At 41.3% G+C, this 24,222-nt stretch overlaps 1 protein-coding gene across 1 annotated transcript in view; it reads left to right on the top strand.

Moving 5' to 3' along the window:
* Positions 1–24,222, top strand: part of LOC109922578 (glutamate receptor ionotropic, NMDA 2B-like) — a 263,374-nt gene that overhangs the window by 216,565 nt on the left and 22,587 nt on the right. The window contains exons 10-11 of the mRNA XM_048617643.1: positions 122–282; positions 3,805–3,992. Coding sequence (XP_048473600.1) covers positions 122–282; positions 3,805–3,992 — 349 coding nt within the window. The remainder of the gene's footprint in view (positions 1–121; positions 283–3,804; positions 3,993–24,222) is intronic.

Raw genomic sequence — 24,222 nt, 5'->3', positions numbered from 1 at the left:
CACATCACTTTTCAAATCATATGGCTACACAGTAGTATGACTTGTGTGCATGAGTGGCCTCCCCATGGATATCTATCTGAATCTCAGCCAGAGTCAGTTTGCCTTTTCTTTTGCTCCACAGTTTCAAAGACCAAATGATTTTTCTCCTCCTTTCCGGTTTGGGACTGTTCCCAATGGAAGCACCGAGAGAAACATCCGGAACAATTACTTTGAGATGCACAGCTACATGACTAAGTACAACCAGAAGTCGGTTTTGGATGCATTAATAAGCTTGAAGGCAGGGTAAGAATTCTATGAAATCAAGTTCTTGTAGGGGCTAGTGCTAAGGTGGGTGCCATGTCACAAATGGTAGATTTAATTGGTCGAGTTTTGCTTTGGGAGGAGGTTCATTATCACAATATTGTTTGTTCCTTTGTCTGTTACTGTTATACTACAGGCACATCCTAAGCTAATTTTGAATTAATACAACATAGAGGTTTTGCCAGCCAGTTAGATTTTCATTTTCTGTTTGTGTTTTGATCAGTTTGTGGTTAAAGCTTTCTCATGAATATAGAATTAAAAATGTTGTTATAATTGCACAGGCACAGGTTTTAATCTGGTTCTTCTATCCGGTCCCTAGGAGCTGCTCATCAGACAGCAGGAAGGTTTATCCTTGATATAAGAGAGATGGCTATAATGGACAAATTACTGCGTGCTCCTGCCCTCTGTTTCAGTGGTTCACAGGTTCAATCCCTACTCTAGAGACATGAGCACATAACCTGAATGGCTCAGCTCTAATTATAAAGCTTTGGCCTAAATTCTCGTAGGAAGGGTAATAGCTTCTCCCTATCGTTTATCCTTTTAAACACCTGATTTACTTCACCCACTTCGAAACTCAGGGAATGCTGGCCACTTTTATGCAAGTGTGGCTTGCAATTTAACACTTCACGCCCCAGTAATCCTGAAAATAATTAGAAGGAAGGGAAATAACTGCAGTCTGTGATGCACTAAATAGAAAAACATAGTCATGATTCTCACAGATGCTGCAAGGAATCTGAAGTTGAGTTTTAAAAAGTTAGTCTGGTGTGCTAAACTTATTTCTTTTTATTCATTCAAGAAATGGGAACATTGTTGTATTTGAGGTAGAAGACTGCTTTGACCAATCCTCTTCTTTGGCTGAGATGGGTTTGGAAGATCAGACATTATTGAATCTTAATAAGAAGTAGCTCTTATCAAGATGTAGATTATTGCATGATAGCAATTAGGTGCACGTTACATTAGCTCATCAGGCATTGCTGCTGAGGCTATCAAAAGACTTCAAATGTTGTGAAGCAATGGTACTGTCCCTACCTCTAAGCCAGAGGATCTCTTAAATCATAGAATCCCTACAGTGTGGAAGCAGGCCATTCAATCCATCAAATCTGCACCAACCCTCCAAAGAGCATCCCACCCAGACCCAACCCCCTACCCTATTCCTGTTACCCTGCATTTCCCATGGTTGAATCACCTAGCTTGCATATCCCTGGACATCATGGGGGTAATTTAGCATGGCCAATCCACCTAACCTGCACATATTTGGATTGTGGGAGACACATGGAGTATGCACAGACTCCACACAGACGGTCACCTAAGAGTGGAATTGAGCCCAGATCTGTGGCGCTGTGAGGCAGCAGTGCTAACAACGGTGCTACCCTAGCTGTGGGTTCAAGTCAGACTAGTGTCCCAGATATGTAATGGGCTGATTGAAATAAAATATGAGCTGTTCCCTCCTGTAGACGGAGATGGGCACCGCAGGGTCTGGGTACATTACCTCCCCCTATAATACTATTTGAAGTGTCTTGTAGTGCAGTGGTAGTGTCCTTACCTCTGGGTCAGAAAACCTAGGTTCCAGACCCACCTGGCCCAGAAGTGTGTCATGACATGACCAGACAGATTAAAAATAATTTACTTGGAAATATGGTGGCACAGTGGCAATATCACTGGACCAGCAATCCAGAACCCAGTCTAATGTTCAAGAGTTCTTGTGGTACAGTGGTAATGTCCTTACCTTTCAGCTACAAGATCCATATTCAAGTCCCACCTACCACAGATGTGTGTCATGACATGTTTGAAAAGGCTGTTGAAAAGTATCTACAAGGAGACCCATGGATATGACTCTTCAATCTAGAAATCGTAGAATCCCTACAGTATGGAAGCAGGACATTCAACCCATTGAGCCCACAATGACCCTCTGAAGGTCAGCTTACTCAGAACCACCCCATCACACAACACATCCCCTAGCCAATCCACCCTAACTTGCACGCCTTTGGACTGTGGGAGGAAACTGGAGCACCTGGCAGAAACACACGCAGACACAGGGAGAATGTACAACCTCACACAGACAGTATCCCAAGGAATCCGAGTCCCAGGTGGTGTGGGGCAGCAGTGCTAACCAGCAAGCCACTTTGTTGCCCCTCTACAAGTCCTAAGATGTTCTACCTTAACCCCACCCATTTCAGCATGACATGAACAGATTGGGTGAAGCTTATTACAGTCTCCGACATTAACTCTTTGAGAACCATTACTTGATACAGCAGATGTCACTAACAAAGTCAGCTCATTGTTTATTCCTAATAACCCTTTGATTTGGTGGGATAGCTGAGTACTTTGCTAGGCCATTTCAAAAGTATATGTAGTTCAGACCGGGTAAACACAGTGGCTTTTCTTCCCTTAAGGGCCTTAGTGAAACATATGGAGTTGTACAATAGTGTCTTGGTCACTATTACTGATAATGGCTTTTTGTTCTAGATTTATTCAACTGAATTTAAATTCCTTAACTGGTACAGTGGGGTTTGAATTCATATCTCCATATTATTATTCCAGGATTTTGCATTACTAATGCAGTAACATAGCCACTGTGTCTTCTTAGCTATTATAAGATAAGCCTCTGTCCACAGAGATGCCCTATTTTGGAAGCTGACACAGTGAAAAACACTTTGGTCTTTTCAGAAGGATGATAGTCCGTGCCTCACTTTCGAAACTGAACTCATAGCCGAACCTGTTGGATTTCATGTTTTTAAGGCAAAGATAGATAGATTTTTCAACAGTAAAGGAATTAAGGGTTATGGTGAGTGGGTGGGTAAGAGGAGCTGAGTCCACAAAAAGATCAGCCATAATCTTATTAAATGGCGGAGCAGGCTTGATGGGCCAGATGACCTACTCCTGCTCCTATTTCTTATGTTCTTATGTTCTATTAAAAAAATGGGCTCCCCCCACATTCTTTTATATTAGTACACTTAGAGGATTTACCTCCAACTGTTGGCAGGGTCCAGAAGACTGTCTATCTGAACTTCCTCATAGACACTGCCAAAGGAAACAATGGTAAAATTGCAGTGAATATGCTTTATTCATCTTCTGCAACAGAAATGATATGTTCACAAGTCAACATATGAAGAAAAGTGATTTTTTTTGGTTTGTTTTGTATATGTCCCTTGTGGGACCCTATTTTGATTATGTATGATCTAGGCTACATGACTGTCCTTTGGTTCAGACACTGCACTAGCTCCCACTCCTTTCTTCTGCGGACTTATGTTCAAGAGGCAGCAGAGGAACTCTCCTGGTGCCTTGGTCAACAGTTCCCCCTGCCCAAACACTGCCAGAAAACAGTTGGCCATTCAGTGATTCATGGGATAGTGATAGGTGAAAATGGGCCTTTATAACAAAAATAACTCACACCTTGCCACCCTTCTGAGGAGAGGTCCCATAAAGGCAGCAATGTTTCTTTCTTTGTGATGTTCATGATCACTAGAAACTTGAACTCTGATCCATGTTTCCTCGCCCCTGCAGGAAGCTGGATGCTTTTATCTATGACGCGGCTGTGCTGAATTACATGGCTGGGAGAGATGAAGGCTGCAAGCTTGTGACGATCGGCAGTGGCAAGGTATTCGCAACCACTGGTTATGGCATTGCCATCCAGAAAAACAGCGGCTGGAAACGTCCAGTGGACCTTGCCATCCTGCAGTTATTTGGTGACGGTAAGAGAGAATTCAATCCTTCTACATCTGTCCAATAACCAGGTAAAGGATGTGAAGTGTGCAGAATCAAATCGAGCAAGGCAGCAGTGTAGCTGATGTGGAGAATGGGAGGTTGAGTAGAACCTGATTAGATCAGAGACCTTTAATTATGGAACCTTGAGTTCAATCTGTACTAATATCTTCATGGCAGGACCCCAATGTTTTCTCAATTAATATGCGTAAACACACTTTAATGGGAGTGCTAAATGTGTTACCACGTTGACATCTGTAATGAATGTGGTAACACAGTGAAATCAATGACGAATGCCTTAATGCTGTGTCATATCAGTAATTAAGGCGTGTTAATGTGAGATATCAGTGTTGAGTGTTCACACGGTGGGATATCAGTAAAGAATGTATCATCACCATGTGATAATGTTGTGAGGTATCAATAGTGAATGTGTTAACACTCTGTGATATCAATAATGTGAGATAACAGCAATGAATGTGTTAGTGCTGTGCAACGCATGTGTATTAAAGTTCTGACAGCAATAATGAATTTACTGTGATAGCAGGATTCGATGTATTAATGCTATGTTATTAGTGATAAATATGTTAGCCATGTGAGATAGCAGTAATGGAAGTGCTAAAACTGCATGACATTAAAAATCAAAGTGTTGACGCTGTTTAATGTTACATGTGTTATTGCTGTTCAGTACCGGTATTGGAGGAGCTAATACCATGTAATACTGGTAATGGAAGCAGTGTGGCTTCTCTAATGCAAGTTTTGAATGGACCTAAATTTTCGCAGGAACAGAAAGACTCTCAAGCTTAGCCAAAGTGGCACTGCAGTCCTGATTCTGGATGTTCTTCTCCCAAGTCTGACACCCACCATCAGGGGATGATGTCCAAAGATGTACAGGTTAGGTGGATTGACCATGCCAAATTGCTCATAGTGTCCAGGGATGTACCGGCTAGCTGGATTAGCCATGGGAAATGCAGAGTTACAAAGATAGGGTGGGGTGCTCTTTGAGGGGGGTCAGTGTAACTCGATGGGCTGAATGACCTCTTTCCACATTATACGGATTCAATGATTCAATGAGGGCTGCTTAGAAGGAAGCAGAGCAGGTTCTAGATTGCACATCCGTGATTCACCAATATAGCTACACATCTAAAAGTGTAAGTCCCTTCAAACAGGCCTGGTATTTTTGTTATTGGAAACAAAAAATACTCGAAATCACAGCAGATCAGGCAGCATCTAGGAGAGAGAGCAAGTTAATATTTCGCGTGTGGGTGACCCTTCATCAGACCCGATGAAGCTTTTTGTTATTGGTTTGTCCATTGCATGATGGTTGCACTTTAGAGCTTTGAAGGAAGAGGTCTAAAGCCACTGGAGTTGTTAAGACATACAGGTTACCATTTTAGATCAATTCTTTAGGAGAGATAATGTGCCTTTCGGGACTGTTAAGAGTAGGCATGAATGTGTACAACAGGTCAATGGGATATTTGGAACCATCCAAAATTTCACACAATCGCAGAAAGTGATTACAGTCATGAAGAGACCTTTCAGCCCATCATGTCTACACCAGTTTTTCAAATGAGCATCGTTATCAAGCGCTAATCACCTGCTTTTCCCCATACCCTTGCACATTATTTCTCTCCAAATAATCATCCAATTCCCTCTTGAATGTCTCAGTTAGACTCCTGAGGTCTGCCCAGGGTGGATACATGGTAGGTTGTCAAAGACAGTGTAAGGGCAAAGGCAGTGGGTAGGGTCATGGGACGACATGAGTTAGCACTAAATTGGCATAGGGCTATTTAGGGCTGTGGGGTGAGTACAGACATAGGTTGGCACGGAGAGTATGAGGAGCCATGGGGATGAATGGAAGGCATGAGTTGGCATAGATGTACATGGGGAGTATGGGGGATATGAGGGACAAGGGCTAAAAGCCTATCCTTTCATTTTATTCTTTTTCTTAGAAGTGCCAGCATTCCCAGGCCAGCCTTTTACAGATCCCACCAGTGTGCAATTGGCAGCATCTTTGGCTGCTCCTATCCTGTTTCTGGGGGGTAATATGGGCCCAATTCCTGTTAACACTCAGCAACCTAAGAATAAATTTCGAACATCTGGGGCACTTTTCCCAAGTCAAGTTTGCAAAATTGCATGTTTTTCAATTCTAAATTCCTGATACTGGAGAGTAAAGATTCAGCCCAGTTATTAAGTGTGTGAAAGCTGTTTTACCCGCAATGAATGTGTTAATAGTGTATGAGTTCATGCATGATGTGCTACAGTCATGTGATCTTTGTAAATACTGTGTTAACATTGTATGATATTTGTAATGTATGTGTTAACACTGCATAATCTTAGTAGCGAATGTTTCAGGAAAGTGTTAAGAATACCAAGCTGTAAACAGTTATGCTTTACACTGTCCACTTAAATTCATAAATTTCCCTACAGTGTGGCAGCAGGCTATTCATGCACACCAACCATCTGAAGGGCATCCCACCCAGATCCACCACCCATCCCCTGCCCCATCCCTGTAATTCCCATGGGCAATCCAATTAGCTGCACATCCCTGGACATTCGGTAACTTAGCATGGCCAATCCATCTAACCTGCATATCTTTGGACTGTGGGAGGAAACTGTGCAAATGTGGGGAGAATGTGCAAACTCCACGCAAACAGCTAGCCAAGGGTGGAATCAAACCCAGGTTGCTGGTACTGTGAGGCAGCAGTGCTAACCCTTAAGCTACCATGCAGGCCACTTTTTAACCTTAGCTAATCAAGGCAAGTATCCCATATGCCTTTTTAACCACTTTATCCATCTGTTCTGATACCTTAACGGACTGGTGGACATCTACACCAATGTCCCTCTGATCCTTGGTGCTTTCCATGTTCCTACTGTTTGTTTACTGTCAATATAAAAGACAGTTGGTGTCTTAAGGGTAGCTAATTAGCATTTCTACCTGGATACAAGGCCCCTGTGATTCACATGATCATGGTGGTGGGTTTTGAGAGGACATAGGTAGTCTGCCAAGATCCAGGAGACAGGGAGCAGCTGAATGCTCAATGGTTTACTGTATAAAAATAATGGTGGGAGTTCTCACTTCGATTGAAAAAATAATTGTGGGAATTTGAAATGAGGCTGTAAAATGTGCCTAGCTTAGCCTAGACAGAGGATCATGAGAAACATCCCTTACCATAAAAGACAGTTCTGAGATTAAAACTTACCAGGCTGGGAAATGAAAAGAACAGACGTAAACCCTCAGAATAACACAGTGTGGAGCTGGAGGAGCACAGCAGGCCAGGCAGCATCAGAGGAGCAGGAAAGTTGACGTCTCGGGTCAGGACCCAAGAAGGGTTCCAACCCAAGACGTCAACTTTCCTGTTCCTCTGATGCTGCCTGGCCTGCTGTGCTCCTCCAGCTCCACACTGTGTTATCTCTGACTCCAGCATTGGCAGTTCTTACTATCTCTGAGTAAACCCTCAGGAGCTAGGAATCGATTTGAACAAGGACTGAGAAAATTAAATGACTACACAATGGACAGTGTAAGGTTAACCTCTGAAGTGTTTTTTTTGAATCAGTTGTGTTGGTAATAAAAGAGAAAGATTCTGTTCTGTAATTTGAAGTTTAAGTTGTCTTCAATAAAATCATTTAGACAATCGCATTTTTAATATAAAAACAAAGAACTACGGATGTTAGAAATCTGAAACAGAATCAGAAAGTGCTAGAGAAATAGAGTTAACATTTCAAGCCCAGTGACCCTTTGTCAGCTTTGAATATGTTCATAACAGCAAATGTTTTAAAATATGGATTCATCTTGTATGTGTTCTCAACCCGAAGTTCAAATTTCTCCTTAAAAATGATCAATCTCTATGCAGATTGTACCAAACTGGGAACTCTTGTGGGATTTTAAATCCACAGGGTCAGATAAGTGCATTGGATTTAGCCAGAGTTTAAAGGAACAAGATTTCACCTTTCATTGTATTTATTGTCATTAGCAGCAGCCATTGCTCACTAACATTTATGATTGTCCACCTAGGAATTTGTATCTCGCTGCTCAGGGGTTCTGTGGGTCCTTGTGTAGCTGATGAGCCTAACCCTAGAGTTGCATCTCCAACCACACATTGGCAGCTATTTTCGGGAGGTGGAGTTGGTGCTTGGCCTTGAGACCACTGGCATTCCTTTCTCCGGTTCTTTTTCCATACTTCCGTATTTATTGTAGAGTTAAAATGGCTATACCCATGGCTAAAGCATTCTGTGCGTGAGAGACAGGGCTTATCTTTGAGTGCCTTGCAGCAGTTAACAGAGATAACAGCAGAAGAGTTGGAAATTGACTTCAAAGTAGGCAGTCAGAAGTTAAAAACAGATGAGATAATGACTCAACATTTGAACCTTGAAGAAGAAAGAGGCAATTCAGATAAAAAACACAAATTGGGTTAGTCAGGATTCAGTTGAGAATGAAACCACTTATAAAGATAAAAACAAGAATAGACCACTTGAGCCACTGAGTCAGCTCCATCACTCAATAAGATCATGGCTGGTCTGATTACTCCATGTTTCTGCCTGCCTCCAAAAAAACATTCACTTCTTGATCAAGAATCTATCTACCTCTGCCTTAAAAATATTCAAAGTCTCTGCTTTCACTGTCTTGGAGAAAGAGTATTCCAAAGTTTCACAACTCATCTCATCCATGCTTTCAATGGGCAAGCCATTATTTTGTAATTTCAACCTGAGTTTCAGGTTGTCCCACAAGAGGAAACATTTTCTTCAAATCTACCAACTCAAGATCCTCAGAATCTTAAATATTTCAACCAAGTCGCCTCTTACTTTTCTAAACTCCAAAGGAAACAAACCTCTCCTGCACAACGGTGCTTCATAAGACACCTGTCCATTCCAGGTATTAATCTAGTAAACCTTCTCTGAACTGCTTCTAACACATTTTTATCCATCCTTAAATAAGGAGACCAATAGTGTGTACAATATTCCAGATGTGGTCTCATCAGTGCCCTGTGTAACTGTAGTCTAACCTCCATACTTTTGTATTCAATTTCCCTTGGAAAAAAAAGAGTCTATTAGCTTTCCTAGTTACTTGCTGAACCTGCATACTAATTTTTTCCCTTCATGTTCTTGGATACCCAGATCCCCCTGCAACTCAGAGTTGCACAAATTTGAAATGTATGAAGAAATTAAAGCTTAAGCTCAATGATGTCAGAACATCGTAGGGGTTACCATTGAGCAGAAATTGGATTGGATGAGCTATATAAATGCTGTTCCAAACTAACAGCTCAGAGGCTAGAACTTCTGGGTAAGTAACTCACCTCCCCTCTCCCCAAAATCTGGCAGCTAGCTACAGAGTTCACATCAGGAGTGTGAAAATACACGGTCCATGTTCCTAAATGTGGCTCTGACTATACTTAAGAAGCTAAACACCATCCATGACAAAGCAGCCTATGTGATTATCACCTCAAATACCACCTTCAACAAAGAGGCCATTCGGCCCATTGGGTCTGCGCTGACCTACTGAAGGGCATCCCATCCAAGCAAAGCCCTACCTTATCCCCACATTTCCCATGGCTAATCCCCCTAACCTACATATCTTTGGACTGTGGGAGGAAACCAGACCACCCAGTGGAAACCCATGCAGACATGTGAAGAACGTACAAATTACACACAAACAATCACCCCAAGGCTGTAATCGAACCTGTGTCCTCAGCCCTGTGAGGCAGGGTGTGCTAATCATTGAACGACCATGCTGCCCATAGTCCTCAACTACATCCTGCGTTAAGCTACCTGCCACCACCTCAGCATAACCCCAGATTGACATGAGGTTGAAAAGGCCACCTGGCCGCTCAGAATGAGCAAGGCCAACAGAGCAGATGGAATCCCTACCAAAATACGGAAATATGGTGGAGAAGCACTCTTGACATGATTACGTGACCTAGTCTCTGTTATCAGAAAGGAGGAGATCATGCCAATGAATGACCAAGACTCTGCAATTATAGGCACCTTCAAACAAAGGAGATAAGACTTCATTGCAGTAGCTATATAGGAGTCTCCCTGCTGTCCAACACAGATAGGATCATTGCTAAAATTCTCTTCCCAGGAGCTGAAGAGGTCCTACTGGAGTCATAACGCAGATTCAGTCCATCAAGAGGCTCAGTGGACACGATCTTCACTGCAAGACGAGCCCAAGGAAAATGCAGAGAGCAGCAGCAGTCTTTATACTTGGCTTTCTTCAACCTCACAAAGGCCTTTGACTCTGTCAACCAGGGAGGATTATGGAACATTCTCCTCACATTTGGTTGTGCACAGAAATTCACCGCGACCCTCTGCGTTGCATAGAAACTGTGACCTTCAGCAATGGATCCACCACAGACTCAATGCACATCCAATAGGCAGATGATCCTTGTATGTGAGAAGATTCTAAGGCAGACTGTCATGCTATGTTCGACACATTCATAGAGGCATATGCAAGAATGGACCTGAATGGATATCCAGAAAATGAAGGTCTTCTACCAGTCCACTCCTGCCTTGTCCCTGTCCCCCCAACTATCAAAACCCACAGAAGGTCACCAGACAATATAGATCAATTTCCATACCATGGGAGCCTCCTCTCAATGTGGGCAGACATTGAGGATGAAATTCACTATTATCTTCAGTGTGTCAGCACAGTCATAGGCCATCTGAGAAACACAGCATTTGATCACAAAGATCTCAATCCTGGCCCCAAACTTGGGGTCTGTAGACAAGTAGTGTAACCTACCCATTTATAAGCATCTGAGACACAGACAGTGTACAACGGACACCTGAAATCCTGAGAGAAATATTACCAGCACAGTCTCCTCAAAGCTGCAAATCCAATGGCAGAAATATGCTTCAATATCATTGTCCTCTCTCAGGCAAACATCACCGAGTATTTAGACACTGGTTATGGTCAATCAGAACCACTCAGCTCCTGACCTCATTACAGCTTTGGTTCAAACATAGACAAGAGATAATTTCCAGAGCTAAAGTGAGAATGACTGCTTTTGACATCAAGGCCACATTGTGGCATCAACAAGTGTGGCATCAAGAAGCAGCACCAAAACTTGAGCCAATGGGAATCAGGGGAAAACTCTCTGCTGGTTGGAATCATACCTGACACATAGGAAGATGGTTCAGGTTGTTAAAGGTCAGTCATCACAGCTCCAGGACAACTCTGCAGGAGTTCCTCAGAGGAGTGTCCTAGGCCTAACCATCTTCAGCTGCTTCACTAATGACATTCCCTTCATCATAGGTCAGAATTGAGGATGTTTGCCGATGATTGCACAATATTCAGCACCATTTTGCTTCTCAGATAACGAAGCAGTCCATGTTAAAATGCAAGTAGACTTACACAATATCCAGGCTTGGGCTGATAAGTGGCAAATAACATATGCAAATGTCAGGCAATGACCATCTCCAATAAGAGACAATGTAACCATCGTCCCTTAACATTCAATAACGTTACCATTACTAAATCTCACACTACCAACATCCTGGGGTGTACCATTGACTGGAAACTGAACTTGACTCACCATATAAATACAATAGAGACAAGAGTAAATCAGATGCAGGGATTGCTACAGTGAATAATTCACCTCCTGACTCCCCAAAGCCTGTTCACTATCTACAAGGCACATGTCAGGGGTGTAATGGAATACTCCTCACTTGCCTGGGTGAATTCAGCTCCAAAAGCTCTTAAGAGGCTTGATGCCATCCAGGACAGAGCAGCCCGCTTGATTGGCAACAAATCCACAAATGTTCAGTCACTTAGCTGCAGACGCTTAGTAGCATCATTGTGTATCATCTACGAAGTGTACAGCAGAAATTCATCCAAGATCTTTATTCAGCACTTTCCAAACACACAACCATTACCATTTAGAAAGACAAGGCCAGCATGGGAACACTATTACTTTCGAGTTCCCCTCCAAGCCATTCACCATCCTGACTTGGAAATATATTGCTGTCAAAATCCTAACACTCATTCTCTAATGGCATTGTGCATCTGCCTATTACACATGGACTGCAGCGACTCAAGAAGGCAGCTCGCCACCACCTTCTGAAGGGGAACTAGGGATGGACAATAAATCCTGGCCCAGCCAGCAACACCCATGTCCCATAAATGAATAAAAATACTGCGTTGCTGGCTGTGCCACGTTGTTAGCATATTGACTCTCAAATCAAGCTCTCCACTCTGAACTCTGTCATGGCAAGTGGCTAGCAGGAGGTTCAAAAAAATGCTTCAAGGAGGTTCTGAAAAAATGCAACATCCCCACTGACTCCTGGGAATCTCTAACCTGAGAGTGCCCAAACTGACGAAGAAGAATTGGTGAAGGTAACGACAATCTCAAGCATCTCTGACAGGTACAGGTTGAGTTTAAGTTCAAACAGCAGAAGGAGCATGTGAAAATCATAGCCTCCCACCCAGCCACCTCTTTAGAGCCCACCTGCTCCACCTGTGTCAGCATTTGCAGATCCAGCATTGTACTCTTCAGGACTCACAACTCTAGAGCGGGAGAAAGTCAACCTTGGTCTTGAGAGACTGCCCAAGTTGAAGACTGCAGAATGTCAGTAAAGTGTTACACTCTCAAAACCATAATCTGTTAGATTTATATCTTCAGTAATTAAGTGTAATGGCTGAAATCAACATATTAGCACTGTGATATCAGTGATACAGGTGTTAAGGTTCTGTGATATTAGAAATGGAAATATTGGCTCTGTCCTAAAACAGTAATTAATATGTTTGTGCTGTGGGGTGTGAATAATGGATGTGATAGCATTATATGCTTCAGTATTGATTAGAAATAGCATGGCTTTGTGAGGGGCAGGTCATGCCTCACAAGCCTTATTGAATTCTTTGAGGATGTGACAAAACACATTGATGAAGGTAGAGCAGTGGATGTGATGTATCTGGATTTTAGCAAGGCATTCGATAAGGTTCCACATGGTAGGCTCATTCAGAAAGTAAGGAGGCATAGGATTCAGGGAAATTTGGCTGTCTGGATACAAAACTGGCTGTCCAATAGAAGACAGAGGGTGGTAGTAGATGGAAAGTATTCAGCCTGGAGCTCGGTGACCAGTGGTGTTCCACAGGGATCTGTTCTGGGACCTCTGCTCTTTGTGATCTTTATAAATGACTTGGATGAGGAAGTGGAAGGGTGGGTTAGTAAGTTTGCCGATGACACAAAGGTTGGTGGAGTTGTGGATAGCGTGGAGGGCTGTTGTAGGGTGCAACGGGTCATTGATAGAATGCAGAGCTGGGCAAAGAAGTGGCAGATGGAATTCAACCCAGAAAAGTGTGAAGTGATTCATTTTGAAAGGTCGAATTTGAATGCAGAATACAGGGATAATGGCAGGATGCTTGGCAGCGTGGAGCATCAGAGGGATCTTGGGGTCCACATCCATAGATTCCTCAAAGTTGCGACCCAAGTTGATAGAGTTGTAAAGAAGGCATATGGTGTATTGGCTTTCATTGGCAGGGGAATTGAGTTTAAGAGACATGAGGTTATGCTGCAGCTCTACAGAAGTCTGGTTGGTCCACACTTGGAATATTGTGTTCAGTTCTGGTCACCTCATTACAGGAAAGATGTGGAAGCTTTAGAGAGGGTGCAGAGGAGATTTACTAGGATGCTGCCTGGACTGGAGGGCAGGTCTTATGAGGAAAGGTTGAGGGAGCTAGGGCTTTTTTCATTGGAGCGAAGAAGGATGAGAGGTGACTTGATAGAGGTTTACAAGATGATGAGAGGCATAGATAGAGTGGATAGTCAGAGACTTTTTCCCAGGGCGGAAATGGCTATTACGAGGGGGCATAATTTTAAGGCGACTGGAGGAAGATATAGGGGAGATGTCAGAGGTAGGTTCTTCACACAGAGAGTGGTGGGTGTGTGGAATGCGCTGCCGGCAGTGGTAGTGGAGTCAGATACTTTAGAGACTTTTAAACGACTCACGGATAGGCACATGGAGAATAGTAAAATGTGGGGTATGCTGGGTAGATTGATCTTAGTAGGATAATAGGTCAGCACAACATCATGGGCTGAAGGGCCTGTACTGTGCTGTACTGTTCTATGTTCTAGTATAAACCTGTGTGATATCAACACAAATATATGAAGTTTCCATGACAACAGAAATGAATCGATCTAAGCTCTGCAGTCCTGCTACATCCAACCATGAATGGTAGTAGACAATTAAACAACTTTATAAAAGTTTATAAAATCATGAGGGGTACAGATAGGGTTAATGGTAGGTGTCTTTGCCCTAGGATGGGGGATTTCAAGACTAGGGGACATATTTTTAAGGTGAGGGGAGAGACATTTAAAAAAGACATGAGGGACATATTTTAACACAGAGAGTGGTTCGCATGTGGAATGAACTTCCTGAGAAAGTGGTGGATGCGGGTTAAGTTACAGTGTTTAAAAGACACTTAGATAAGTACTTGAATAGGAAAGGTTTGGAGGGATATGGGCCAGGAGCAGGCAGGTGAGACTAGTTTAGTTTGGGATTATGGTTGGCATGGACTGGTTGGACTGAAGTGTCATATTCCGTGCTGTATGACTCTATAACTAACTGAAGGAGCAGGAAAATCCACAAATATCCCTATCTTCAATGCAAAGGATAGATCTGAAGCATTTGCAATCATATTCAACCAGAAATGCTAAGTGAATGACACATCTCAATCTTCTTCTGAGGTCACTCTTCAGCAGATTTGGTTCTCTCCATGTGATATCAAGAAATGGCTAAACGTATTGGATACTGCAAAGGTTATGGGCTGTGACAACAAATTGTTGATGATAGTGAAGACTTATGCTCCAAAACTAGCTGTGCCCCTAGCAAAACTGTTTCAGTGCAGCTACAGCACTGACATCTATCCTGTAATGTGGAAAATTGCCCAGGCTTGTCCTGCCTTCAAGAACCAACACAATCAACTACCACTCAACCAACCTCCTCTCAATGCTCAACACAGTGATGGAAAGGGTCTTTAACTTCTATCAACAGCAATACCCTGCTCTCCGATGCCCAGTTTGGTGGTTTCTGGCCTTGTTATAGCCTTGATTAAAACATGGATAAAAAAGCTGAACTCAAGAGATGAAGTGAAAATTACCACTTGACATCAAGGAAGCATTTTTCCAAAAGTGATATAAAGGAGCCCAGCAAGGTTGAAGTCAATGAGATTCATGGCGACTACTCTCCACTATTTGCAGTCAAGATGATTGAGGTTTCTGGAAGTCCATCATTTCAGTCTAAGGAGGATGGCTGAAGGGTTCATCGAAGTGTTGTCCCAGGCCTCCATCGTAAGATCAGAAGTTGAGATGTTCACAAGAACACAAGAGTTAGGAGCAGGAATAGGGCATTCAGCCCCTCAAGCTTGCTACCCCATTCAGTGCAATGATGGCTGATATGGCCTCAGCTCCGCTTCTCTGTCCATCCTATTTAATCCTTGACATCTTTGTTGATCGCCTGTCTAACACAGCCTTGAATATATTTATGAACCAACCTTCACTGTTCTCTGAGGAAGAAAATTCTACAAACAAATGACCTCCAGAGGGAAAAAAATATTCTCATCTCAGTCTTAAACTGGAGACCCCTAATTTTTAAACTACGTCCTTAGGCTGAGACACCTGCTAAGGAAAACAACCTCTCAGCATCCATCTTGTCAAGTTCCTTCAGGATCTTATATCTTTTAATAAGATCATTTATTATTATTCTAAAACCAGTGGTTACAGGCACAATCTGTTCAACTTTTCCTCAGAAGCTAACCCCTTCACGCCAGGAAACAGTCGAATAGACTTTCTCTAAACTACATTTAATGCAGTTTAAATTCTTTCTTAAGTAAGGAGACTAAACCTCCATAAAGTACTCTAGTTGTAGCCTCACTAAGATCATGTTTAGCTAGAACAAGGCTTCCCAACTTGTAGTCTCGAATATGCTGTTTTTTCTATTCTTCCTGACAATTTCAGATTTTCTGACATATTCCATCTCCCAATTTTTCCTACTCACTTAAACTATCAAAAATTCTTTGTAGGCTCTATGTCCTTCTGACAACTTCCCTATCTATATTTTTGACGTAAGCAAATTTAGCTACTATACATTCAGGCCCTGTGTCTATTTCATTGATATAGCTGCAAAGGGTAGAGAACTCAGTACTAATCCCTGTGGCACTAAACCAAAACAACCTGTACATCTTTACTCTTTCCTTTATGTTAGTTAACCTATCTTCTATCCATACTAAGATGTTACCCCTACACCACAGGCTTTTATGTTGTGTGATAACCTTTGATGTGGCACTTTATCAAATTACTTTCAGAAGTTCAAGCACACCAAATCGACATATTCCTCTTTTATCCACCTTGCTTATTACTTCTTCAAAGAACTCTAATAAATTAGTGATACACAATTAGTCTTTCATAAAACCATGTAGAAGCTGCCTGATTGTATTGTGATTTTCTAAATGCCTTACTGTTGCTACCTTAATAATAGATTCTAGCATTTGCCTAATGACAAATGTTAGTCTAACAGGCCTTTAGTTTCTTGCTTTCTCCATCTCTTGTTTCCTGAATATAGATGTTACATTTCTGATTTTTCAATCTGCTGGGACCTCTTACAGAGTATAGAGAATTTTGAAGATCACAACAGTCCATTCATTCAGCAGCCACCCTTTTTGAGACTGTAGCTTGCAGTCTATCAGGTTCAACAGCCTTGTTAGTCATTATCTCTATTAGTTTCCCAGCACATTTTCACTTGCGATTCTGGTTGGTTTATGTTCCTCCCTCTGTTCTACCTCTTTATTTTCAAGTGTTCTTGGGATAGTTTGGGGGTCTTCTACAATGAAAACAGATACCAAAAACTGTTCAATGCTTCTGCTATTGTTTCCCATTTTTAATTTCCCAGTTACACTCTGTAAAGGAGCAACTGAGCTGAAGATTGCACAATGCTTAGTAGATTCATGACCCCTCAGGTACTCAAGCAGTCCATCTCCATATGCAGTAAGATTTGGTCAATATTTAGCCTTAGGATGGTAAGTAACAACTAACATTGGCATCAACCAAGTGACAAGCAATGACCATCTCCAACAAGATAGAGTCCAACCACCTCCCTTTGACATTCAATGGCATTAACATGATGAATCCCCCACTATCAACATCCTGGAGGTTCCCATTGATCAGAAACTGAACTGAATAACCACATAAACCCTATGGCCACAAGAGCAGGCTAGAAGCTTGGAATTCTGTGGTAAGTAGTCCACTTCCTGTCTTCACAGTGCTGGTCTACCGTCTATGAGGTACAAGTCAGGAATGTGATAGAATACTTTCTACTTAATTGAATATGTGGTGTTTCAAGAAGCTCAGCACCTTTAAGAATAAGGCAGTCTACTTGATCAGCACTGTTGTAGATCAGACCAGATCCCCTCAAAATATTTTAAGAAGATAGCATAGACCCTAATTGTATCATGTTTTAAAGACAAATGTGAAGTATCATGTTCCAGATGCAGTGCAACTGGTTGAACCTACTTGACTCTAAGCAAGAAAATAATTTATTTAAACAATATAATTAAAATACAATCAAAGAGAGAGGATTTAGAATAACAACTCTAATGGAAAACTTAAACGAATAATAGATACAGTACTTATTATTAATTAACTGTTCCAAAAAGTAGCATCCCATAAACATACCCCTTGGCAAAAAGTCAAATTCAGAAAAATAGATTTATCCCACAGGTAAGCCAGCAGCAGAGAGAAGTGCCAGCTTCCAGCTGTAACCGAGTGAGAGAAAAGATAATTTCTACTTCTTCAAGCCCACAACAGCAACTGTTTAAAGCTAAACCTAACAACTTAAAAAAAGATGAGAAAGCCTGGTCTGTGAGAGCTGGTTACACCCAGGTAGGCTGCTTCTATGTTCAAAATGAAAAAATAACAAGGTTTCACAAGCTGTTTACTTTTTTACAGCCAGCTCATTGCCTCTCATTCAATCTCTCTTAAAAAAGCAGGATAAATAACCTCTTAAAGCCACAGCATCATCATAGGCATCCCTTCACTAACTAAAGCATTTACTCTTTCCATCATTAACACATCATGGCATCAGTATATACTATATATAAGGTACCCTGCAGTGACTCACAATGGTCCTTTTGACGTCACATTGAAAACCATAACCTCTATAATCTAGAGGTTGGACAAGGGCAACATGTGCATACAAGCACTGCCATCTGCAAGTTCTGCTCCTCAACACACACCATCGTGATTTGGAATCACATCACTGTTCCTTCATTGTCATTGGATCAAATTCCTGCTCTAACTCTCAAAACAAAATCATCACTCTGAACTTTCTTATTCTTGGAAAGATTACAGATATCACTTCTCCAGTTCTTTGGCTAAACAAGTCCATCTGCCCACTCTTGAGTTTTTTGAACAAATGTATTTGTCTTTTGCACTGGCATTTCTTTAGGTTTTCTGACTAATTCTAAAGCTTAGTATTTTAATTACATTACTTTTATAGCTTTAAAATTCCAGAACTAAAAATTATCTATGAAATATTGACATGAACTATAAACTGGACTCATTCCTCTGATATAATTAATAAATTGTTAACAGGTGTAATATTGAAACACATTAATTATGTGTAACATGAAAATATTGGCAGACTAAATAGGAGCAGAAGTAGGCCATTCATCCCCTGGGGACTGCTCCACCATTCAATAAAATCATAGCTATTCTGTTTGTTTTGAGTTCCATATTTCCAACTGCCCCCAATAACCTTTGATTCTCTTCCCTATTACATGATGGAAGTCAAGAAAAACAAGATTTATCAAGAATCGATCTGTATCTGCCTTAAATATTTTTAATGATCCATGTTGTAATGCCTTCTGAGACAGAGTTCCAAAGTGAAACAACTGTCTAAGAGAAAAATGATTGCTTCATCTCTGACCTATAAAGGCAACCCCTAATGTTAAAACAGTGCCCCCTATTTCTGGACTTAGAAGATGAAGCATCATTTCCATGTCTACCTTATCAAGGCTGCTGAGGAGTTTATACACTTCTGCTCATTCACTCAGTAATAACAAGCCCAGCCTATCCTCATAAGAAAACCCACTCATTCCAGACATAAGTCTACTAAACCTCCAAAACATAAATATGCTTCCTAATGTTTAAAAGACATTTGGACAGGTACATGAATAGGAAAGGTTTGGAGGGATATGGGACTAGTTTAGTTTGGGATTATGTTTGGCATGGACTGGTTGAACTGAAGGGTATGTTTTGTGCTGTACAACTGTATGACCAGGATTGCACGCAGCATTTGAGGTGCTGGTCATAGAGTAAAAGGGGTAGTTAATATAAAGTTTGCTGAGTAATAGGAAACAAAGAGTAGTTCTTAACAGATATTATGTGGGCTGGAGGAAGGCTTGTAGTGGTGTTCCCTGGGAGTTGATATTGGGACCCTTGTTTTTCCTGATTTATATAAATGATCTGAATCTTGATGTTCAGTTGGCAATTTGAAATTTTACAGAAGTCTCTAAACTTGGAAGAATTGTAAACTCTGAGGGAAACAGCATAGAACTTCAAAACTGGTGGAAAGGGCAGATAGGTGGCAGATGAAGTTCAATGCTGAGAATAATGCTGTATCAGGGCGGCATGGTGGTTCAACGGTTAGCACTGCTGCCTCACAGCACCAGAAACCCGGGTTTGATTCCACCCTTGGGCGACTGCCTGTGTGAAGTTTGCACGTTCTCCTTGTGTCTGTGTGGGTTTCCTCCGGGTGCTCCGGTTTCCTCCCACAGTCCAATGATGTGTAGGCTGGGTAGACTGGCCATGCTAAATTGCCCATAGTGTTGCGGGATGTGTAGATTAGGTGGGTTATGAGGGGATGGGTTTGGATGGGATGCTCTGAGGGTCAGTGTGGACTTGATGGGCCGAAGACCCTGTTTCCACACTGTAGGGATTCTATCATCTATGAAGTGTGAGAGGATACACTTTGGCACAGATAATATGAAATTAAATGTACTATTCTAAAGGGTGTGCAGGAGCAGCGAGACCTAGGTGTAGATGTGCAAAGGTCATTAAAAGTGGCAGGACAGATAGAGTGAGCTGTTAATAAAGCATTCAGTATTCTAGGCTTTATTAATAGGGGCATAGCATACAAGAGTAAGGATCTTATGCTGGACCTAATAGGACACTGGATAAAATTCATCTGGCTCATTGTGTATACCACACTTTAGGAAGGGTGTGAATGCATTGGAAAGAGCACAGCAGAGAATGGCACTTAGGATGAGAAAATTCATTATTGAGGATAGATTATAGATAGATTCTGTGAAATGGTCTCACCAATGTCCAGTATAAGTGAAGCATAACATCTTTACATTCTGTTCAATCCTTTCATTAGAAGGAATAACATCCCATTAGGCTTTTGTAATTATGTGCTGTACCTGCATATTAACTTTTTGGGACTCATGCATTGGAACACCTTGATCCTAGGAATACCAAAAGTGAATATGTAATAGCAAGTTATCAGAGATGAATGTGTAAAGCTGTCTGGAAATACAATGGAACGTGTTAGTTTTTGATATCAGTAGTATGCATGTTAAAATCCCGACATCAGTAATGATTGTTAATCTTATATGATATTGTTAAACAGAATGGTAACACTGCACAGTATCACAGAATTGTCACATTGCAAAAGGAGGCCATTTGGCCCATCGTATCTGCACTAGTTTTCTGAGCATTTTGACTTGGTGCAATCTCCTGCCTTTTCCCCATATCATTAAACTTTGTTTCTATTTTAAAAAATCCTCCAATGTCCACTTGAATGCCTCAATTGAACCTGCCTCCACCACACTTTGAGTCAGTGCATTCCACACTCAAAGTACTCGGTGTGTGAAAAAGTTTGCATTTGCTTCTTTTGCGAAATTGTCGCCACTGGTTCTGATCCATTTCCAAAAGGGAATAGTTGCTCCCTCGTTACTGTAAGTCCTGCATGATTTTGAAAACTTCCATCAATGCTCCCCTGAGCTTTCTCCTCTGCAGGGAAAAAAATCTCAATTCCTCCAACCTAGTCTCATACCTAACGTTTCTCATTCCGGGAACCATACGCATAAACAGTCTTGTAGCTGAGGTGTAACCAGTGTATTATATAAAATAGGCAGTGGTGTAGTGATAATGTCCCCGAGCTAGCAATACAGAGCTCCAGGGTGATGTTTGGAGGGCATGAGTTCAAGACTCACCATAGAAGATTGTGAAATTTGAATTCAGTAGATGTCTGGAATAAAAAGCTATTCTAATAGTAACCACATACCACTGTTAATTTCCATCAAAAACTCATTTAGTTCACTGCAATCCTTTTGGGGAGGTCTTCACCCGGTCTGATATATGTGAGACTCCAGAACTGCAGCATTGTTCTTGACTCTTAACTGCCCTCTGGGCAATTAGAATTAAGCAATAAATGCTGCCCTGGCCAGTGATATCCATATCCCATGAATGAATAAGAAAATGTTTGTGACCTCACACTTCTCCTCATTGAACTACACCCGCCCAGCTATCTAACCATTCCACCAACTTGTCATTATCCTTCTTGAAGTTCCACACTGTAGTTCTCAGTTTTGTGTCTTCTGCAAATTTTGAAACTGTCCTGCTCACCAAGATCTAGAGCATTTACATATGTATCAGGAAATGCAAGGGTCTGCATACCAATCTGTTGGGACCTTCACGACAGACCTTCAACCAGCCTGAAAAATATCTATTAACCATTACTCTGTTTCCTATCTCTCATCCAATTTGCATCATTAATAAATGTGCAAAAGCTGTCTGATATCAATAAATTGTTAACACTGTGTGGTTATCAGTAATGGACGTGATACTATTGTATTGGGGGTTAGTTTGCTCAGTTGGCTGGATGGCTGAATTGCAGTAGAGTGATGCCAAAAGCCTGGGTTCAACGCCAGCACCAGCTGAGGTTACCATGAAGGTTCTACCTTCTGAACCTCCCACTCCCCTGAGAGTGTGGTGCCCCTCAGGTTAAATCTCTTTAATGTGACAATGGGACTAAACTAACTTTACCAGTGTTATGTGTTAACACATCAACAACGAGTTAAACTTGTGTAATATGGGCAGTGAAGATGCTTAAGGATCTGTGATGATAGCAATGATGCTTTAAAGTTTGTTGAATCAGTAAGAAATGTATTGGCAGTGTCTTTCGTAAGCAATGTGTTAACTTCAAGTATTGTGGCTTAGTGGTTAACACTGCTGCCTCAGCACCAGGGACCCAGGTTTTATTCCACCCTTAGATGACTGTCTGTGTGGAGTTTTCACATTCTCCCTGTGTCTGTGCTGGCTTCCTCCAGGTGCTCTGGTTTCCTCCCACAGTCCAAAGTGTGTAGGTTAGGTGGAATAACCATGGAGGGTTATAGGGCTATGGTAGAGGGGTGGGTCTAGGAATGCTTTTCAGAGGGTCAGTGTGGACTTGATGGGCCAAATGGCCTGCTTCCATACTCTAGGGATTCTATGAATGTGTTAACATTTTGCTGATATTGCAAAGTGTTAGTGTCTAATAACAGTGAATCGTTAATATTGTGTGACATCCATAAAGAGTAAGTTTGTGATATCAGTCATGAAGTGTGAACATGGTGGGATATCAGTAATGAAATGTTACTGCTTTCTGATGACAACAATGAATGCATTCATATAGTATGATATCAATGTTGAGCATGTCAGAATTTTGATGTCAGTGATGAGCATATTTGTTCTGTCAGATATTGGTTATTAAATATCAATTGTGTGGTACTAATAATGAGGCATTAATTTTGCATGGCATTGGCAATGGATGGATTGACTCTGACATACAATAAAAATTAGGAGCATCAGTAGGCCATTCAGTTCCTTTGAGTCTGTCTCACCATTGTTACTGAATATAATACTGCTGTGTGATTTCAGGAAGAAATATTTCCAACCTGTACAATATCAACATTGATAATATTAAGGCTGTGTGATATCAGAAATGAATGTGTAATATCAGCGATAACCAACACTGTGAGAAAAAAATGCTGTGAGATAAGAGTAATGAATCAGCTGATGTGTAATATTAGTTATTCATGTATTAGTACTCTGAAAATACACTCTGTGTGATAACAGTAATAACTATGTTTAACTCCCAGATACCAATAACAAATCTGATAATACTGATACAATAAGTAATTGGTAAATTGGTATCTGTAATACTGGTAATACTGGTATCGGTAATGACTGTGTTAGCATTGTGTAAGACTTGTAATGATACTGCTTACGCTTTGTGAGATCAATAATGGTTATATAAATGCTAGTTAATTACATTAATAAATACTTAACATGGGATGATATTTGTTTTGGTTGCGTCAACACTGATTGATGTCAGTGATGAATGTAACAACACTGTTTTACATCAGCAACTAATATTTTGTACAATTGGAAATGTGTGTTCACAGCATGTGATGTCAGTAATTATTGTGTTACTTCTCTGTGACGTCAGCAATAAATGTATGGTTTTTGTAATAAGTATGTTAACGATGTATAATATCGAATTAACATTACCTAATGTCCTCTTTGAATATGTTAGAAGTGTGTGATGTCTGGAATGATTGTGCAAAAACTAATAACAGCAACAAAAACATTAAATTATGATATCAGTCAGAGAGCCATAGAGTCATAGAGCTGTACAGCACAGAAACAGACCCTTCAGTTCAACTCATCCATGCTGACCAGATATCTTAAATTAATCTAGTCCCATTTGCCAGCATTTAGCCCATATCCCTCTCAACCCTTCCTATTCAAATACCCATTCAGATGCCTTTTAAATATTGTTATTGTACCAGTCTCCAACATTTCCTTTGGCAGCTCATTCCATACACACTCCACCCTCTGCGTGAGAAAAGTTGCCCTTAGGTCCCTTTTAAATCTTTCTCCTCTCACCTGAAACTTATGCCCTCTAGTTTTGGACTTCACTACCCTGAGAAAAAGACCTTGGCTATTCACCCTATCCATGCCCCTCATGATTTTATAAATCTCTATAAGTTCATCTCTCAGCCCCCAACGCTCCAGGGAAAATAGCCCCAGCCTATTCAGCCTCTCCCTATAGCTCAAACGCTCCAACCCTGGCAACATCCTTGTAAATCTTTTCTGAGCCTTTCAAGTTTCACAACATCCTTCCTATAGCAGGGAAACCAGAATTGAATGTCGTATTCCAAAAGTGGCCTAACCAATGTCCTGTACA

Source organism: Rhincodon typus, chromosome 37 (genome assembly GCF_021869965.1).
Source record: "Rhincodon typus isolate 14 chromosome 37, sRhiTyp1.1, whole genome shotgun sequence".
NCBI classification, from domain to species: Eukaryota; Metazoa; Chordata; class Chondrichthyes; order Orectolobiformes; family Rhincodontidae; genus Rhincodon; species Rhincodon typus.
The sequence above is the reverse complement of the archived record's forward strand: the minus strand, read 5'-3'. Positions and strand labels throughout refer to the sequence as shown.